This window comes from Aotus nancymaae, unplaced genomic scaffold (assembly GCF_030222135.1).
Source record: "Aotus nancymaae isolate 86718 unplaced genomic scaffold, 86718_ANA_hifiasm-v0.15.2.pri h1tg000028l, whole genome shotgun sequence".
Classification (NCBI taxonomy): domain Eukaryota; kingdom Metazoa; phylum Chordata; class Mammalia; order Primates; family Aotidae; genus Aotus; species Aotus nancymaae.
Window position 1 is genome coordinate 33,592,132 of NW_026988441.1, and position 19,614 is coordinate 33,611,745.

The 19,614-nt window shown below is 50.8% G+C and overlaps 1 protein-coding gene across 2 annotated transcripts; it reads left to right on the forward strand.

Moving 5' to 3' along the window:
- Positions 1-27: 27 nt before the first annotated feature.
- On the forward strand, positions 28-18,277 carry RAB3D (RAB3D, member RAS oncogene family). 2 transcript variants are annotated; one of them, XM_064381845.1, is made up of 5 exons: positions 28-216; positions 2,549-2,837; positions 5,161-5,279; positions 5,374-5,498; positions 14,786-18,277. In XM_064381845.1, exons 2-5 carry the CDS (start codon positions 2,610-2,612, stop codon positions 14,971-14,973), a joined length of 660 nt encoding a protein of 219 aa, XP_064237915.1. In that variant the 5' UTR covers positions 28-216; positions 2,549-2,609; the 3' UTR covers positions 14,974-18,277. The 2 variants fall into 2 exon arrangements, with proteins under 2 accessions (XP_064237915.1, XP_064237916.1); XM_064381846.1 differs by lacking the exon at positions 28-216 and adding an exon at positions 561-1,644.
- Positions 18,278-19,614: the final 1,337 nt, after the last annotated feature.

Below are 19,614 nucleotides of genomic sequence, written 5' to 3' on the forward strand. Positions count from 1 at the left end.
CCGCTCCGGGAACTGCCCCTCCTCTGCCTCCTGGGCGGAGCCCGCACGGGATCCGGGTGGCTGCAGGCTGCGGGCTTCTGCGGCTGCGGGGCGGGGGTCTCGGCCAACGCCAGGCCGCAGCGAGTTCACCGGCTGATCTCCTGCGGGCGGCGCCCCATACGCGAGGCGACCCCTGGGAAGGAGCGCAGCCCGCCCCGCCCCTCTGCATTCGAGCAGGTCTGTGGGGTACAGGGGTTTGGGGGGAAGGGCGGGGGGCCTGGAGAACAAAGGCGGGGCTGCGGGGAACGCCTCTGCCCTCGCCCCCACCCAGCTGGGCACTTGGGAAGCGCTGATGGGGCGCGGGCGGGGCAGAGAGCCCAGCTGGGGACAGGCGTTGGGACCATATGGTGATGGGGGAAGTTCCCGAGCCACCTGCACTGGCTGGGGCGCCCCAAATCTAATGAAGGGGGAGAGAGGCGAGCTCCCCGGGGCTAGGCTTGAGGGAGGGTCGGCAGACGGTTAGAATGAGGCGGGACCGACTGACACAGGGGAGCTGAGGCTGGGGGAGGTGGGGGCCCCAGGCTTGAGGCCCTGCCCTGCGTGGGAAAAGGTTTCCTGCCTCTTGCCTTCCTCAAACTCGTTCTCCTGGAACACGGGGTGGGGCCGATTAGGTCCTCGTTTAAAGTGGAAAAAAGCCCCAAAGGCTGTTGAGAAATAGCTTTGCCTGGGTTTTCTCATCCTCTGCCCAGCCTCTCTATGGGGTTCCCGCAGCCGCCATAGACAACTGGGGAAACTGATGCCTGGGAGAGGTTATGAGGGTTGAGGGAGCACCCTGGACCCGGATGAAGCAGCATGTTGGAGTGTGGGCAGATTCAAGCAGCCCAGGCCTGGGAGAGATTGACTGGAAAGACCAGCGGTGGGCAGTAGTGGTCGTGGTGGTGGGGTTGTTAATGAGGGGGCTGGGATGGTTTCCCTGGATATAGGACTCTCATTCCTGCCTCCGTGGACTGGGGCTGGAGTGAGTCAGCCTTGGGCAGAAGGAGACAGGTCCAGCCCCTTTGACAAATAGAAAATGGCAGTACCCATTGAGAGGGTAGAACTGGCCTTGAAACCTGGGCTGTGTGCATAGAAAACCCCTTCCCCCTGGAACTGAGAGGAGGGGTTATATTTGGCATGAGTTGGGGGAGGGCAGGTGCCCCAGTGGCTGACACCTGCCAAAGTCAACACCTAAGCCTTAATCAGGGGCTCTATCCAGCTTATCCAGTTGGCAGGTCCTCCCCCCACCCCACTCCACCCCAGCTTACACCTGGGCCACACCAGCTGCACACGCTGGGGCGAAGTCCACACCTGCGCCTTCTCCAGAGTGTAGTTCTGCAGCGACCAGAGCCCCTTACCCTTGGCCCTGAACTTGAACCCTTTGCCAGGCCTCTGGGTCTCCAGACAGGAAGGGTCTCCCCACCCTCCAGCCCAGTAAAGACTCAATTATGCCATAGAGTGTGAAGATTAAACAGCAGTCACATTTTTGGTGCCCCAGCTGTATACCAGGCACTGTCTAATGACCGTTATGTGTGTTAATATCTTCCCACTGGAAGGAACATGACCGCCCGAGGGTGGACTTTTTCTTGTCACAGCTGCATCTCCACGGAGAACAGGACCTGGCACAAAGTAAGCATTTGTTGAATGAATAAAGAAACGCATTTTAGATCGGGTGTGGTGGCTCGTGCCTGTAATACCAGCACATTGGAAGGCTGCGGCCCAAGGATTGCTTGAGCAGAGGAGTTTGAAACCAGCGTGGGCAACATAGTGAGACCCCATCTCTACAAAAAATATTTTTTAAGCTGAGTGTGGTGGGTCACACCTGTAATCCCAGCACTTTGGGAGGCCGAGGTGGGTGGATCACAAGGTCAGGAATTCGAGACCAGCCTGACCAACATGGTGAAGCCCATCTCTACTAAAAATACAAAAATTAGCTGGGCGTGGTGGCAGGCACCTGCAATCCCAGCTACTCAGGAGTCTGAGGCAGGAGAATTGCTTGAATCTGGGAGGCGGAGGCTGCTGTGAGCCAAGATCGTGCCACTGCACTCCAGCCTGGTGACAGAGCAAGACTCTATCTCAAAACAAAACAAAACTATATATATATATATATATTTCATGGATCATAGGAAACTATATATATATATATATATATATATATTTTAATTAGCCTGCTGTGGTGGCATGCCTGTATTCCCAGCTAATTGGGAAGCTGAGACAGGAATATTGCTTGAGCCCAGGAGGTCAAGGCTGCAGTGAGCTATGATAATGCCAGTGCCCTTCAGTCTCAGGCAACAGAGCGAGACCTTGTCTCTAAAAAAAAAAAGAAGAAAGAAACTCATTTTAGGCTCACAACCAACTACTCTTTCAGGAAGGGACTATGACAGACATCCCATTTTGCAGAAGAGCAAACCGCGGTCCAGAGGGAGCAAGCGATGCATCCAGCATCATGTGGCTTCCAAGTGATTGAGCTGAGATTTGAATCCAGCCCTGGTGCATCCACAGGAGCTATTATTGGTGTTTGATTCCCCTGCAGGACACCCGTCTCCCCTCTCTGAGGATTTCAGGCCTCCCTGTCCTAGGAGGCTCGGGCCAAGATGGCATCAGCTGGAGACCCCCCAGCAGGCCCACGGGATGCAGCAGATCAGAACTTCGACTATATGTTCAAACTGCTGCTGATCGGCAACAGCAGCGTGGGCAAGACGTCCTTCCTGTTCCGCTACGCGGACGACTCCTTCACGCCTGCCTTCGTCAGCACCGTAGGCATCGACTTCAAGGTCAAGACCGTCTACCGCCATGACAAGAGGATCAAGCTGCAGATCTGGGTAGGCCAGGAGGCTGGCTGTGGGTTGGGGGTGGGGTCCATCCAGGGAAGTTCATTGGAGGGTTCTTTTTTTTTTTTTTTTTTCTGGAGGCGGAGTCTCTCTCTGTCGCCCAGGCTGGACTGCAGTGGCGGGATCTTGGCTCACTGCAACCTCTGTCTCCTGGGTTCAAGCAATCCACAGGAGCTATTATCGGTGTAGCCTCCAGTACACCTCCTGCCTCAGCCTCCCGAGTAGCTGGGATAATAGACGTGAGCCACCACACCCAGCTAATTTTTGTATTTTTAGTAGAAATGAGGTTTCACCATGTTGGCCAGGCTGGTCTCGAACTCTGGACCTCAGGTGATCCACCTGCCTCGGCCTCCCAAAGTACTGGGATTACAGGCATGAGCCCCAGCACCTGGACTCACTGGAGAGTTCTTCTGGCTGTGAGGAGGGTTCTCAACTGAGGAGACGTAGCCCCGAGTTGGGATGTACACAGGACAGGTGTGAAGAATGGGGGGAATTATCTACCAGGCGAATTTATCAGGATGAGGGGATATGCTCTGCCCTGGTCGAGGGGACTCTGAGGGAGACAGTATTATTCCTGGGTCTGACTGGGGAGACGATACTAACCTAAAACATGTTTGAGGCCGGGCGCGGTGGCTCATGCCTGTAATCCCAGCACTTTGGGAGGCCAAGGTGGGCGGATGACAAGGTCAAGAGGTCGAGACCAGCCTAGCCAACATGGTCAAACCCGTGTCTCTACTAAAAATACAAAAATTAATTGGGCATGGTGGCACATGGCCATAGTCCCAGCTACTCAGGAGGCTGAGACAGGAGAATCGTTTGAACACAGGAGGCGGAGGTTGTAGTGAGCTGAGATCGCACCACTGCACTCCAGCCTAGTGACAGAGCAAGACTCTGTCTTAAAAAAAATGTTCGAATTGCTGGTGATACTACGCATGGTGGCTCACGCCTGTAATCCCAACACTTGGGAGGCCCAGGTGGAGGATCACTTGAGCCCAGGAGTTCCAGACCAGCCTCATAGTGAGACACAGTGAGATCTCATCTCTACAAAAAATGTAAAAGTTAGCCCAGCATGGTAGCTCCTGCCTGTAGTCCCAGCTACTCAGGAGGCTGACATGGGAGGATTGCTTGAGCCCAGGAGTTGAGGCTGCAGTGAGCTATGATTGCACCACTGCACTCCAGCCTGGGTGATAGAGCAAGACCCCATTTATTAAAATAAAAAAAAGAAAGAGCCGGGCACAGTGGCTCACACCTGTAGTCCCAGCACTTTGGGAGGCTGAGGCGGGTGGATCATGAGGTCAGGAGTTTGAGACCAGCCTGGTCAATGTGGTGAAGCCCCGTCTCTACTAAAAATATAAAAATTAGCCAGGCATGGTGGCATGCACCTATAGTCCCAGCTATTCATGAGGCTGAGGCAGAAGAATCGCTTGAACCTGGGAGATGGAGGTTGTAGTGAGCAGAGATCATGCCACTGCACTCCCGCCTGGGTGACAGAGTGAGACTCCATCTCAAAAAAAAAAAAATTCCCAGGTGCTGGTGACCAATGGGAAGGAGTTTTGGGTACCATCTTAGAGGGGACTCCTGGGATCCCCATTGAACCAGCCTGGTCTGCAGAGCTACACCCAGCCCCCTCTCCCAACTCAGTTGCTGGTAACAATCATGGTAGCAAGAGTACCAAGGTGTCCTATCAAGATGGTACCGTCTGGCCCAGGGGTTCTTACTTGCAGTTGTTAAGTTGGTTTTTCTTTGGAGATGAAGTCTCACTCTGTCACCCAGGCTGGAGTGCAGTGGCATGATCTAGGCTGATTGCAACCTCCCGGGTTCAACTAATTCCCCTGCCTCAGACTCCCGAGTAGCTGAGACTACAGGTGCCCACCACCACACCTGGCTAATTTTTGTATTTTTTTAGCAGAGACGGAACTTCACCATATTGGCCAGGCTGGTCTCGAATTCTGACCTTGTGATCTGCCCGCCACAGCCTCCCAAAGTGCTGGGATTACAGGCATGAGCCACCACACCTGGCTGAAGTTGGTTCTTAGAGATGAGGTCAAAGGGACTTATAGACCCCTGAGACTTGGAACCCCTCAAGGGCAAGTCCATCAGACTGGGGAGGTCCCTTGAGAATGAATCCATGCCTCCCCCATCAGACTGGGGCTATGAGGGCAGGGTCTGTGTATTCTCCATCAGACCGGAGGTTGCACAAGCAGGTCTGTGTCTCCCCCATAAGACAGGGCTGTGAGCACAGGGCAGTGCCTCTCTCAGACAGGGGTGGACAGGGAAACAGGTTCCCAGCCAACTGTCACTGCCGTTTGTCCAGGACACGGCAGGCCAGGAGCGCTACCGTACCATCACCACAGCCTACTACCGGGGAGCCATGGGCTTCCTGCTCATGTATGATGTCGCCAACCAGGAATCCTTTGCCGCCGTGCAGGACTGGTGAGTGCTTGCTGACCACAGACCCCTGATCTTTGCCCTCTCGTCTGACCCCTAACCCCCCCGGGCTCATGGCTCACGACTGGCAACTCTGCAGGGCCACGCAAATCAAGACCTACTCCTGGGACAACGCCCAGGTCATCCTGGTGGGGAACAAGTGTGACCTGGAGGACGAACGTGTTGTGCCTGCTGAGGATGGCCGGAGGCTCGCCGACGACCTCGGTTAGTGTCCAGCCTGGGCCACAGGCCCTGGGTCTCCCAGAACCAAACGCTCATCCCCATCCTCAGATTCAGGGTCCAACCCAGTCACTGACCCTTTGAGGATCTGCCCAGGAAAATACTCATGTGTACGCCACCTTTGCTGTTTAATTTCAGGGGATCCATGCACAGGAACTCCCACTACCCCACTGCCTATGCCCGGGGAACCCAGCAAAGCCATTTCTGGAAACTGATCCTATAGATATCCTCACTCATGTGGGATGTAGTGTGTATAGCGTGGCAGAAGTGTTAGTAAAAGTGAAATCAGCCAGGCACAGTGGCTTACACCTATAATCCCAGCACTTTGGGAGGCTGAGGCGGGTGGATCACCTGAGGCCGGGAGTTCGAGACCAGCCTGGCCAACATGGTGAAACCCCATCTCTACTAAAAATACAAAAAAAAATAAAAATAAAAAAGGTAGTAAAAGTGAAACCTGTGATCCCTCCCCAGATGTCTCACAGTTGGGGAACCAAGTGGACATAAAGCATATTCACATAGTGGAATACTATGCAGCCGTGGAAAAGGACGAGGATGTTCTTTATTTTTATATTTTGTAGAGACAGGGTCTTACTATGTTGCGCAGCCTCCTGGCCTCGAACGCCACATGGCCTCAAGTGATCCTCCCTCCTCGGCCTCCCAAAGTGCTGGGATTGCGAGGCGAGCCGCCACACCTGGCCGAGGGAATGTTCCTCATGGTGGCTGTTGTTGTTGTTGAGATGGAGTCTCACTCTTGAATATCTGGAATTACAGGTGCACGCATCATGCCTGACTAATTTTTGTATTTTCAGTAGAAATCGGGTTTTGCCATGTTGGCCAGGCTGGTCTCGAACTCCTGACAGGTGATCCACTCACCTTGGCCTCCCAAAGTTGGGATTATAGGCACGAGCCACCATACCTGGTCATTCTTTATGTTTTGATATGGTAATGTCTCTGGCTAAGCAGAAAAACCAAACAGCAAAATAGTGGATACGACTGCTTCCTTTAGTCCAGAGGTCAGCAAACCTTTTCTTAAAGGGCCAAATAGTAAATATTTCTGGCCATATGCTCTCTGTGGCAACTACTCAACTCTGCTTGAGAGCAGCCACAGACGGTGCATAAATGAATGGGTGTGACTGTTTGCCAATAAAACTTTATTTTATTTTATTTATTTATTTTTTTAACCCCCACACCCACCAATAAAACTTTAATTGTGGCCAGGTGTGGTGGCTCACACCTGTAATCCCAACACTTTGGGAGTCTGAGGCAGGTGGATCACCTGACTTCAGGAGTCGAGACCAGCTTGGCCAACATGGCAAAACTCTGTCTCTACTAAAAATACAAAAAACTTAGCTGGGCATGGTGGCAGATGCCTGTAATCCCAGCTACTTGAGAGGCTGTGGCAGGAGAATCACTTGAACCTGGGAGGTGGAGGTTGCGGTGAGCCGAGATTGCGCCATTGTACTCTAGCCTGGGCAACAAGAGCGAAACTCTGTCTCCAAAAAAAAAAAAAAACAGGTCAGGCATGGTGGCTCATGCCTGTAATCCCAGCACTTTGGGAGGCTGAGGCGGGTGGATCACAAGGTCAGGAGTTCAAGACCAGACTGGCCAACTTGGTGAAACCCGTCTCTACTAAAAAATGCAAAAATTAGCTGGGTGTGGTGGCTCGTGCCCGTAATCTCAACTACTTGGGAGGCTGAGGTAGGAGAATTGCTTGAACCGGGACCTGGGAGGTGGAGGTTGCAGTGAGCTGAGATTGAGCCACTGCACTCCAGCCTGGGCTACAGAGCGAGACTCCATCTGAAAAAAAAAAAAATGTTCAAATACATTCACAAGTAGAAAGGAACATATAATACACTTCCGTAAAGCCTTATTCAGTTTAATTAAATCTCAACATTTAATCAATCTGGAATCATCTATTCCTTCAAAATATTTTTCCTTTTTTTCCTAGAGCATTGAGAAACAAACCCTTGACATCAGCCCTTTGTCTATAATCACTTCGCTGTGTTACTCCAGCTGTTTTGTTGTTATTGTTGTTGAAATAATAGAGACAGAGCTTCACTCTCTCACCCAGGCTGGAGTACAGTGGTATGATCCCACCACTTTGGGAGTCTGAGGAGGGAGGATTGCTTGAGCCTGGGAGTTGGAGACCAGCCTGGGCAACATAGTGAGACCCCAACTCTACAGAATAAGTTCAAGGCTCCCTGCAGCCTTGGACTCCTGGGTTCAAGCGATCCTGTTGCCTCAGCCTCCCAAGTAGCTGCGACTACTACTATAAGCCAGCACACCAGCTAATTTTTAATTTTTTTGTAGAGACAAGGTCTGGCTATGTTGGCACTGGCGGCTCGTGAACTCCTGGGCTCAAGCAATTGGCCCACCTCAGCCTCCCAAAGTGTTGGGATTACAGGCATCAGCCACTGCACCTGGTTGGTTTTTGCTTTTTTTTTTTGAGACAGAGCTAGCTGTGTCACCCAGGCTGGAATGCAATGACTGGATCTCGGCTCACTGCAACCTCTGCCTCCCAGGTTCAAGTGATTCTCCTGCCTCAGCCTCCTGAGTAGCTGGGATTGCAGGCATCTGCCACCACGCCTGGCTAATTTCTTGTATCTTTAGTAGATATGGGTTTCAACATGTTGGCCAGGCTGATCTCAAACTCCTGACCTGGGCCTCCCAAAGTGCTGGGATTACAGGTATGAGCCACCACACCCGGCCCGGTTTTTACATTTTTAAGTGGTTGAAAAAAATATATATCTTATGACATGTGAAACTTATATGAAATTCAAATTTGTATCTATAAATGAAGTTTTTCTGAGACACAGCCATACCATTTACTTTTTTAAGTTATTGTTTATGTTTTTGAGACAAGGTCTCTCTGGTGCTCAGGCTGGACTGCAGTGGTACAATTATAGCTCAATGCAGCCTCCAACTCCTGGGTTCAAGCAACCCTCCCACCTCAGCCTCCCCAGTAGTTGGGACTACAGGTGTACTCCACACACTTGCCTAATTAAAAAAACAAAATTGGCTGGGCGTGATGGCTCACACCTGTAATCCCAGCACTTTGCGAGGCCGAGGTGGGTGGATCACCTGAGTTCAGGAGTTGGAGACCAGCCTGGCCAACATGGAAAAACCTCTCTCTACTAAAAATACAAAAATATTAGGCAGGCGTTGTGGTGGTCACCTGTAATCCCAGCTACTCAGGAGGCTGAGGCAAGAAAATTGCTTAAACCTGGGAGTCGGAGGTTGCAGTGAGCCAAGATTTCATCATGCACTCTAGCCTGGGCAACAGAGAGGAACTCCATCTCAAAAAAAAAAAAAAAAAATTGGCCAGGCATGGTGGCTCATGCCTATAATCCCAGCACTTTGGGAGGCCGAGGCGGGTGGATCATTTCAGAAGATCAACATCACCCTGGCCAACATGGTAAAACCCGCCTCTACTAAAAATACAAAAAATATTAGCCAGGAGTGGTGGGGAATGCCTGTAATCCCAGCTAGTCAGGAGGCTGAGGCAGGAGAATGGTTTGAGCCCTGGAGACAGAGGTTGCAGTGAGCTGAGATCGTGACATTGCACTGGGCAACAGAGTGAGATTCCGTCTCAAAAAAAATGTTTTTAAGAGATAGGTCTTGCCATGTTCCTGGGCTGATCTTGAATTCTTGGTCTTAAGCAATCCTCCCACCTTGGCCTCCCAAAGTGCTGGGATCACAGGAGTGAGCTCACGCCCGCTCCCAGCTGATGCCTATTTATTGATGCATGGTCTGTGGTTGCTTTTGTGCTTCAAGTGCAGAACTGAGTAATTGAGACAGAGACCGTATGACCCAGAAAGCCTAAAATATTTATGATCTGGCCCTTGACAGAGGAGGTTTGCTGACCTCTGAGCTATAACCATCCCTTTCCCCTTTTATTCTTGCCATTGCTTTGTTGGAGAAACTGGGTCTTTGTTGTAGAGGGCAGGGCTCTGGTATGCCTGCCACGGGCTGGAACACTTGTAGATGTTTCCCATACCTGCTCGCAGATCATATCTGGGATCTTGGGGTAAGGTGAGATTCTCACTTTCTGTTGATATGTTTAAAACATAATAGTACAGTCTGGGCGCAGCGGCTCACGCCTGTGATCCCAGCACTTTGGGAGGCTGAGGTGGGCAGATCACTTGACCTCAGGAGTTTGAGACCAGTCTGGCCGACAGTGAAACCCTGTCTCTACCAAAAATACAAAGATTAGCTGGGCGTGGTGGCACGTGCCTGTAATCCCAGCTATTTGGAAAGCTGAGGTATGAGAGTCATTTGAACCCGGCAGACAGAGGTTGCAATGAGCTGAGATTGCGCCACTGCACTCCAGCCTGGGTGATGGAGTGAGCCTGTATCACATATCACATACACACAAAAAGAAGATTGGAGTACAAAGCAGGAGACAGAAGTGATTCCATTTTTTTTTTTTTTTGAGATGGAGTTTTGGTCTTGTCACCCAGGCTGGAATGCTGTGGTGCAATCTCGGCTCACTGCAACCTCTACCTCCCAGGTTCAAGCAATTCTGTTCAGCTGGGAATAGCTGGGATTACAGGCATATGCCACCATGCCTGGCTAATTTTTTATTTTCAGTAGAGATGGGGTTTCACCATGTTGGTCAAGCTGGTCTCAAACTTGCAATCTCAGGTGATCCGCCTGCCTTGGCCTCCTAAAGTGCTAGGATTATAGGCATGAGCCACCACGCCTGACCTGATCCCAATTTTGTAGAAAAAAAAAAGCCAGACACACATACATGTGCGCACACACATCCCCTACAAACCTAACCCCACCAGCGACATATTTATATAGAAAAAGACTACAGGCTGGGCATGGTGGCTCTTGCCTGTAATCCAGGTACTTTGGGAGATCAAGGCAGAAGGATCACTTGAGTCTAGGAGTTAGAGACCAGCGTGGGCAACATGGCGAAACTTCGCCCCTATAAAAAATACCAAAAGTTGGCTGTGTGTGGTGACACACCCCTATAGTCCCAGCTACCTGGGAGACTGAGGTGGGAGGATCACTTGAGCCTAAGAATCGAGGCTGCAGTAAGTTATGATCGTGCCACTGCACTCCAGCCTGGGCAACAGAGGGAGGCTCAATCTCAAAAAGAAAAAAAAGGGTGAGAAAAAAAAAGCTTGGTGGCTCATGCCTGTAATCCCAGCACTTTGGGAGGCTGAGGCCGGTGGATCATAAGGGCAAGAGATCGAGATCATCCGAAAATTAGCTGGGTGTGGTGGTGGCACACGCCTGTGGTCCCAGCTTCTCGGAAGACGGAGGCAGGAGAATCGCTTGAATCCAGGATCCAGGGGTGGAGGCTGCAGTGAACTGAGATCGAACCACTGCACTCTAGCCTGGCGACAAAGTGAGACTCCGTCTCAGAAAAAAAAAAAAAAGATGAATAAAGACTAGAAAGCTAAATAGCAAAACACCAATAGTAATTGTTTCCACGTGATAAGACTACAAATGACTTTTATCTCGATCTCTGTACTTTTCTTTGTTTTTTTCTTTTTTTTTTTTTAAAGACGGGGTTTCACCATGTTGGTCAGGCTGGTCTTGAACTCCCGACCTTGTGATTAGCCCACCTTGGCCTCCCAAAGTGCTAGGATTACAGATGTGAGCCACCGCACCAGATACTTTTATTTTTTTGAGACAGAATCTCCTTCTGTCACCCAGGCTGGAGTGCAGTAGCGCAGTCTCTGCTCACTGCAACCTCTGCCTCCCAGGTTCAAGTGATCCTCCTGCTTCAGCCTCTGAAGTAGCTGGGATCACAGGTGTGCACCACCATGCCTAGCTAATTTTTATATTTTTAGTAGAGATGGGGTTTCACTATGTTAGCCAGGTTGGTCTTGAACTCCACACCTCATGCGATCCGCTTGCTTTGGCCTCCCAAGGGATTACAGGCACGAGCCACCATGCCTAACTTAATTTTTATATTTTCTTTATAGACTGGGTCTTGCTATGTTGCCAGGCTAGTCTCGAACTCCTGAGCTCAGGTGATCCACCTGCCTCAGTCTCCCAAAGTACTGGGATTACAGGCTGTCTCATCTCAATACTTCTCTGTAGTTCCTAGTTTCGCCAGTAAATTTCTCTAGTGAATAATATATTTTTTTAAAAATCTTCTCTTTTTCTTTTTAAAATTTTTATTTATTTTAGATACAGAGTCTCCCTCCGTATGTTACCCAGGCTGGTCTTGAACTCCTGGGTTAAAGTGATTCTCCCACCGTGGCCTCCCAAGTAGTTGAGAATACAGGCGCACATCACTGTGCCTGATTAATATCAGAAAAATAAGCGCCGTGGCTCACACCTGTAATCCCGGCACTTTGGGAGGCTGAGGCAGGCGGATCATAAGAGGTCAGGAGTTCAATACCAGCCTGGCAAAAATGGTAAAACCCCGTCTCTACTGAAAATACAAAAATTAGCCTGGCATGGTGGTGTGCTCCCGCAGTCCCAGCTACTTGAGAGGCTGAAGCAGGAGAATCACTTGAACCCAGGAGGCAGAGGTTGCAGTGAGCCGAAATTGCACCAGTGCACTCCAGCCTGGGCAACAACAGTGAAAGCTGGTCTCAAAAAAAAGAAAAATAAAGAACACTGATTGTATGAGACAAGGCCACATATGGATAGGGAAACCACCAAATCTGCCCAGGAAGTCAGTGGGGTGGCTTTGATATCTTTAGGCTCACAGTAGGAGATCTAAGTTCATGCCCTGCCTCTACTATTCATCCATTTATCCATTCATTCATTGAATCATTCAGCAGACAGTTTCTTTTTCTTTCTTTTTTTTTTTTTTTGAGATGGAGCCTCGCTCTGTTGCCCAGGCTGGAGTGCAATGATATAATCTCGGTTCACTGCAACCTCTGCCTCCTGGGTTCAAGCAATTCTCCTGCCTCAGCTTCTGGAGTAGCTGGGATTACAGGCACTCACCACCACGCCTGGATAATTTTTGTATTTTTAGTAGAGATGGGGTTTCACCATGTTGGCCAGGCTGGTCTTGAACTCCTGACCTCGTGATCCACCCACTTTGGCCTCCCAAAGTGCTGGGATTACAGGCATGAGCCACCGTGCCTGGCCTCAGCAGACAGTTTCTAAGCAACCTCTCCATGTCAGGCACTGGGGTGCAGCCATGGACAGAAATCCTGCCTGCCTGGAGCTGGCTTTCTAGTAGCGGAGACAGATCATAAATGGATAATTAAACACCTAATTCATTATGATTCCATTTTTATAGTGCAGCATGACGCACAGGAAAGACAGGCCCACTTACCCTGGGTCACGTGTAATGTGGCAGGTGTTTGTCTGAATTTCTGGCTTACCTTGGTGATGTGGCAGGTGGGGCTGCATGAAGATTCAGGGACAGCTCGTCTCAGGCAGACCCTCAGGCAACCTTAAAAGGATGCAGGGGCTGGGCACAGTGGCTCATGCCTGTAATCCCTGCACTTTGGGAGGCCAAGTCAGGCAGATTGCAAAGTCAGGAGACTGAGACCATCCTGGCTAACACAGTGAAACCCTGTCTCTACTAAAAATACAAAAAAACAAAAACAAAACAATTAGCCAGGCATGGTGGCACATGCCTGTAGTCCCAGCTACTTGGGAGGCTGAGGCAGGAAAATCTCTTGAACCCAGAAGGTGGAGGTTGCAGCGAGCTGAGATCACACCACTGCACTCAGCCTGGGCAACAGAGCAAAACTCCATCTCAAAAAAAAAGGATGCAAAAAGCCCAGTGTGGTGGCTCAAGATCAGCCTGCGCAACATAGTGAGCGAGACCCCCACCTCTGCAAAATAAAAATGTTAAAAATTAGCTGGGCATGGTGGGGCACACCTACAGCCTCAGCTACTCAGAGGCCAAGGCGGGAGGATCACTGGAGCCCAGGAGGCTGAGGCTGCAATGAGCTGTGTTCACACCACTACACTCCGGCCTGGGCAATAGAGACCATTTCTCTTTTTTTTTTCTTTTTTGAGATGGAGTCTCGCTCTGTCGCCAGGCTGGAGTGCAGTGGCGTGATCTCGGCTCGTCTCCTGGGTTCAAGCCATTCTTCTGCCTCAGCCTCCCAAGTAGCTGGGACTACAGGCACGTGCCACCACACCCAGCTAATTTTTGTATTTTTAGTAGAGACGGGGTTTCACCGTGTTGGCCAGGATGGTTTCCATCTCTCGACTTCATGATCCACCTGCCTCGTCCTCCCAAAGTGCTGGGATTACAGGCGTGAGCCACCACCCCCGGCGAGAGATCAACAGTTGCTCTTAAAAAAAGCAGTGAAAAATGTGACTTGATGGGTCTCCTGACCGTGCCTTTCTGTGGAGCAGAAATTGGGTGGAAACTGAGCTGTGGCCACCTGTGAGAACTGCCATGGCCGCTGGGCAGCAGAACTCTTCATGTTCCTCCTACCTAGATTGTTGCAGCCGCTACCTTGTGCCAAAGAGATTCTTAGGATTGTTCAGGCCGTGGCTGCAGCCGCAGGGCTTGGTTTGGTTTTGTTTTTTGAGACAGGGTCTTGCTCCACCGCTCAGGCTGGAGTTTCGTGGTACAGCCGTGGCTCACTGCAGCCTTGACCTCCTGGGCTCAAGCGATTCTTCTGCCTCAACCTCACAAGTAGCTGAGACTGCATGTGAATGCCACCACACCCATCTAATTTTTTTTTTTTTTTGAAACAGAGTCTCATTCTGTCACCCAGGCTGAAGTGTAGTGGCGTGATCTCAGCTCACTGCAACCTCTACCTCCCAGATTCAAGCACTTCTCCTGCCTCAGCCTCCCAAGTAGCTGGGATTACAGACGTGTGCCACCATGCCCAGCTAATTTTTTGTATTTTGAGTAAAGACAGGGTTTCACCACATTGGTCAGGCTGGTCTTAAACTACTAACCTCATATGATCTGCCCTCCTCGGCCTCCTAAAGAGCTGGGGTTATACGCATGAGCCACCGCGCCTGGCTGCCCATCTAATTTTTTAAACAATTTATTGTAGAAACACAGCCTTGCTATGTTGCCCAGGCTGGTCTTGAACTCCTGGCCTCAAGTGATCCTCCCGCCTTAGCTTCCCTTAGTGATAGGATTACAGGCATAAGCCCCTGTACCTGGCTTGTCACAGATTTTTATCATTGGTAGGATCATTGTTCCCATTTTACAGAGGAGCAAACTGAGACTTAGAGTGGCAAAGGCACTCGGCCAAGATCCCACAGCAGGATAAAGGGTAGAATGAGGCTTAGAACCCAGGTTTCTGTGATGCCACAGTGAGACTCTGCCCCTCGGGAGTCTCACAAGTGTCCCCACCTTAACTTTCATCCAGGTTTCGAATTCTTTGAAGCCAGCGCCAAGGAGAACGTCAATGTGAAGCAGGTCTTCGAGCGCCTGGTGGATGTCATCTGTGAGAAGATGAACGAGTCCCTGGAACCCAGCTCCACCTCAGGCAGCAACGGGAAAGGGCCGGCCCTGGGGGATGCTCCCGCACCCCAGCCCAGCAGCTGCAGCTGCTAGAGATGGCCCCAACCCCCCACCCACCCCACTCCTGCCTTGGCAGGGACTGTGATCGAGGCATGAGCCACAGTGGTTATTCTCAAGCTCAGGGCAATCCCTTCCCTCCTGTCAACTGCCCCCCGACTCCTGCATGGCTCGCTCCTTCACTGCGTCACCGTGGCTGCCAGGTTGCTCAGGCAGCCCCAGTGAGAGGCGGCAGACCGTGGGGACTCAGCCTGGCATGGCGGGCAGGGGCCCGGGGACATTGGCATGCTTGAGCTTGCTGCTTTTCGGGGTGCGTTAAGGAGGGTGGCCGGGGGCGACACGTCCCACCCCATCCAACGGAGGGGCATCCATGGTGCCTTCTGGCCTAGAACCATTTTCCAGGTCTGTTCTGGGTTGGGCAGACTGATATTCCCAAGCTGGTGGAGGATGATTCATCTTCTTCCTTGCACAGTGTGGGTTCTTGGAGTCCATCGAGGGAAGGCAGCGCCTCTTTCTCAGGTCCTGCAGGCTGGTCTCTGAGCCTGCCCCACAAACTTTCTGGACTCCACGGCGGGATGGTGATTTTGACCCCTGCATACCCTCTACTTGGAAAAGCAGCATTAAAGCAGCCTTTCCCCATTGTAGAAGGGACAGGGAGGCAGATCCCCTCAACCCCCCATCCCCGGCTTCAGGGACCCCAGAAGTGCCTTCCAAGCTTCCCCCAAGATCCACGTCACCCACAACCCTGCCACTGTTTTGCTGTGTTCACTGCATCGCTGATCCTGAATTGAATTCTGGAACTATGGACCACATTAGATGGGGCAGAGACTCACCCAACCCCTAGCACTCCCGCTCTGGGCTTTCTGCCATAAGTTAATTAACCTCAGAGCCAGCAGCCTGGGCCTTCCCGCCCAGGCCCTGTTTGGCTGGTTTGTGTTTAAGCAAGTTCTTGTCCAATCACTCATCCGGCTAGAAGAGGAAATGAAGCAACGTACCCAGCCACAGCAGGCAGTTGTCGGCGACCTTCTGATACAAGCATCTGGCCTTCTCCCACTTGAGGGGGGCCCTTTGAGACCCGATGACCATTTCCCAATCCTTGTCATCGGCAGGGCTGGGGGATGTGACAATTTTTGCTAATGGAGGAGTCAGTTCTTTTTTTTTTGAGACGGTCTCGCTCGGTCACCCAGGCTGGAGTGCAGTGGTGCAACCATACCTCACTGCAGCCTCAAACTAGGGGTCACCTAGGGGATGCTGGGCGTTGGGCGGAAGGGGTGAGGAGGTAGGGTTGAGTAACCTGCTGTCACTGCTTGTACTTTCGAGACAGCCTGGGAGTGGCAGGCCATTATGTGAATAGGGGCCATGGGCTGTGATCAGTGCCAGGGAGTCCATGAAGCTGGAGTCCTGGAGTCCCCACCTGCGGGGGCTTCTGCTCAGAGGTTATGTGTGCAGTGTGAAGATTCACGTCTTGACCTCCACTTCAGAGACACTTTCTGCCCATCAAATTCCAAAGTCTCTTGGCACAGCACCTTTTTTTTTTGCTCGCAAACACTAACCAACACCCCTTAATAGGACCAGCACTGTGAGGATGGCTGAGCGGAGGTTTTACGTTCCCACCTCCCGGACTTCGTTTCAGAGGCTGTGTCTCTTAGCCAAAATGACTTTCTGCCGCTTTCATGAGCTCAGCCTCTTCCCTGGGGCATGTGTAAGGGGGAAAGCCTGGTTCCAGTTTAGATTTATTTCTAGGGAGCCCCGGTTACTTCATACCAGAGGTGACCCTTAGAACTCTGGAGTGACGGTATCTTGTTTTTCGTTTTTTGGTTTTTGAGACGGAGTTTCACTCTTGTTGCCCAGGCTGGAGTGCAATGGCACGATCTCAGCTCACTGCAACCTCCACCTCCAGGATTCAAGCGATTCTCCTGCCTCAGCCTCCTGAGTAGCTGGAATTACAGGCACGTGCCAGCACACCTAGCTAAATTTTGTATTTTTAGTAAAGAATGTGTTTCACCACGTTGGCGAGGCTGGTTTCAGACTCCTGACTTCAAGTGGTCCACTTGCCTCGGCCTTCCAAAGTGCTCGGTTAGAGGTGTGAGCCATCACACCCAGCAGAGGGTATCTTTTTATACCAACAAATTAGATGACTGAGGTGAAACGGACAAATCCTATAAACACACAAAGTGAGGGTATCTGAGAATGTGGGCGGGAGACAAAAATTTTTGGTTGCTTTAACACTAAAGTCACACTAAAGCAGCTTTAAAAAGACTTTTTAAGATGCAATATGGACTGTTGACGTTTTTTTGTTCTTTTTTTTTTTTTTTTTTTGAGATGGAGTCTTGCTCTGTCGCCCAGGCAGGAGTGCTGTGGCGTGATCTCGGCTCACTGCATCCTCCACCTCCTGGGTTCAAGCAATTCTTCTGTCTCCATCTCCTGAGTATCTGGGACTACAGGCACCTGCCGCCACGCCCGGCTAATTTTTGTATTTTTATTGGAGATAGGGTTTCACCATGTTGGCCAGGCTGGTTTTGTTGGCCAATTGTCTAAACTGCTGTCAAAAAAAAAAAAAAAAAGTGGATCAGATTGTCTTGAATAGGGCAGAGCTGACCTATCATCTCCTGCCTGATAAGAAACAGTTTGGGCTGCATCTTGCTCCTGACCTGGCCTCAGCTTTCTGTTTACATAAGATTTTTTCAAGAGTTCCACTTCAAGTGGATTCTCACAAAGACTGGGAGTCATATGGGAACATTTGTTTCTTTTAAAAATAAGGCAAATGTTACACTGAATGACTTTGGGAGTGAGGTTTAATTGGAGATGGTCTCTAGGTGAAATTGATGCTTTTGCAGATTACCTCTGGGGAATGGAGGTTTGTTGACTTTACAGACACATTAAACCAAAGGCCGTGGGAAAATCCCTCTCCAGCTCCAGGGATTGAAGTCAGGACCGTCCACCTACCAGTGCCTTCCTTCTTAACACTCACTTTTAGCAGCTTGTGTTTCCATGGGCAGATTTGGTGGGAAATTGCCATGACCACAGCGATTTGGCGTTCTGTTTTTTTCCTTTTTTTTTGGGAGGACTGGGGGAAATTCCTCCCAAGATCACGTTCTAGCATCTTTCTCTCCTACTCCATTTAGAAAAAACAAGTAAAAGGTAAAATGTGGTCTCAGTGTTAAAGCGATAATTCCCCTACTGGCTCCTCCCTGACAATTCTGAAATACACTACTGCGCAAGCTCGGGCTGGTCATTTCTGTCCTGGATGTGGTTCTTCTGTGTAGCAACTCCTTGATGTCCACTTTGGGAAGATGTGCTCTTTTCTCCACAAGAAAACATTAAATTCGTCATGCCCAAATGCAGTCGTGCTTTTATTTCCGTTAGTGAAATGCATTTCTGGGACTGGGGGTTGATTTGCAACTAAGCAGATATCAGTCAAGGGCTGTTCAAGACATAGTGGAGCCGGGCGCGGTGGCTCACGCCTGTAATCCCAGCACTTTGGGAGGCCGAGGCGGGTGGATCACGAGGTCAAGAGATCAAGACCATCCTGGTCAACAAGGTGAAACCCCGTCTCTACTAAAAATACAAAAATTAGCTGGGCATGGTGGTGCGCGCCTGTAGTCCCAGCTACTCAGGAGGCTGAGGCAGGAGAATTGCCTGAACCCAGGAGGCGGAGGTTGCAGTGAGCCGAGATCGTGCCATTGCACTCCAGCCTGGGCAGCAAGAGCGAAACTCCGTCTCAAAAAAAAAAAAAAAAAAAAAGACATAGCGGAAATGCACCGGGCCTGGAGCTGCCTCTCACTAGGTCCCATGCCCATCACGTTGACCTTGGAAAGCTCTGCTATATGGGAAGTAGGGAGGACACTGTTTCCCTCAACTACGTCTAGTAAAAAGGTCAGTTCTCCCCACAGCAGCAAGAGGGCACCTGTGAACGCCTGAGTCAGAGTACCTCTCTCCTCCGCCTAGAACCTTCAATGGCTCCCACCTTACTTGGAGTAAATGCCGAAGTCCTTCCTGTGGCCCCCATGACCCTGCATGATCTGACCCATCGTGTCCCCACTTGCCTCCCACACCTGCTCTCTTCCAGCCACGCTGGCCTATTTGCTGCTATCTGAACATACCAGTTTCCTCCCCCAAGGCTTGCACAAGTTCTTCCCTCTGCCTCTGCCTGGATGGCCCTGACCCCAGTAGTCACGATTGATAAGGTGAGGTTTTGTGTCTCCATCCAAATCTCATCTTGAATTATAATCTCCATGATCCCCACGTGTCAAGGGAGAGACCAGGTGGAGGTCATTGAATGGTGGCGGCCATTCCCCCGTGCTGCTCTCCTGATAGCAAGTGAGTTCTCACGAGATCTGATGGTTTTATGAGGGGTTCTTCCGCCTTCTCGCGGCTCTTCGTCTTCCTGCCACCCTGTGAAGGAGCTGTCTTGCTTCCCCTTTGCCTTCCGTCATAATTGTAAGTTTTCTGAGGCCTCCCCGGCTATGCTGAACTGTGAGTCAATTAAACCACCTCTTTCCTTTTTTTCTTTTTTTAGAGTCATGCTCTGTCACCCAGGCCCGAGTGCAGTGGCAAGATCTTGGCTCACTGCAACCTCCACCTCCCAGGTTTGAGTGATTCTCCTGCCTCAGCCTCCTGAGTAGCTGGGATTACAGGCACACGCCACCACGCCTGGCTAGTTTTTGTATTTTTAGT

Coding starts and splice junctions, on each gene's coding strand:
- RAB3D (XM_064381845.1), top strand. CDS start 2,610: ATGGCATCAGCTGGAGACCCCCCAGCAGGCCCACGGGATGCAGCAGAT. Junction 2,838..5,160: donor GGATCAAGCTGCAGATCTGG/GTAGGCCAGGAG, acceptor CCGTTTGTCCAG/GACACGGCAGGCCAGGAGCG. Junction 5,280..5,373: donor TTTGCCGCCGTGCAGGACTG/GTGAGTGCTTGC, acceptor GCAACTCTGCAG/GGCCACGCAAATCAAGACCT.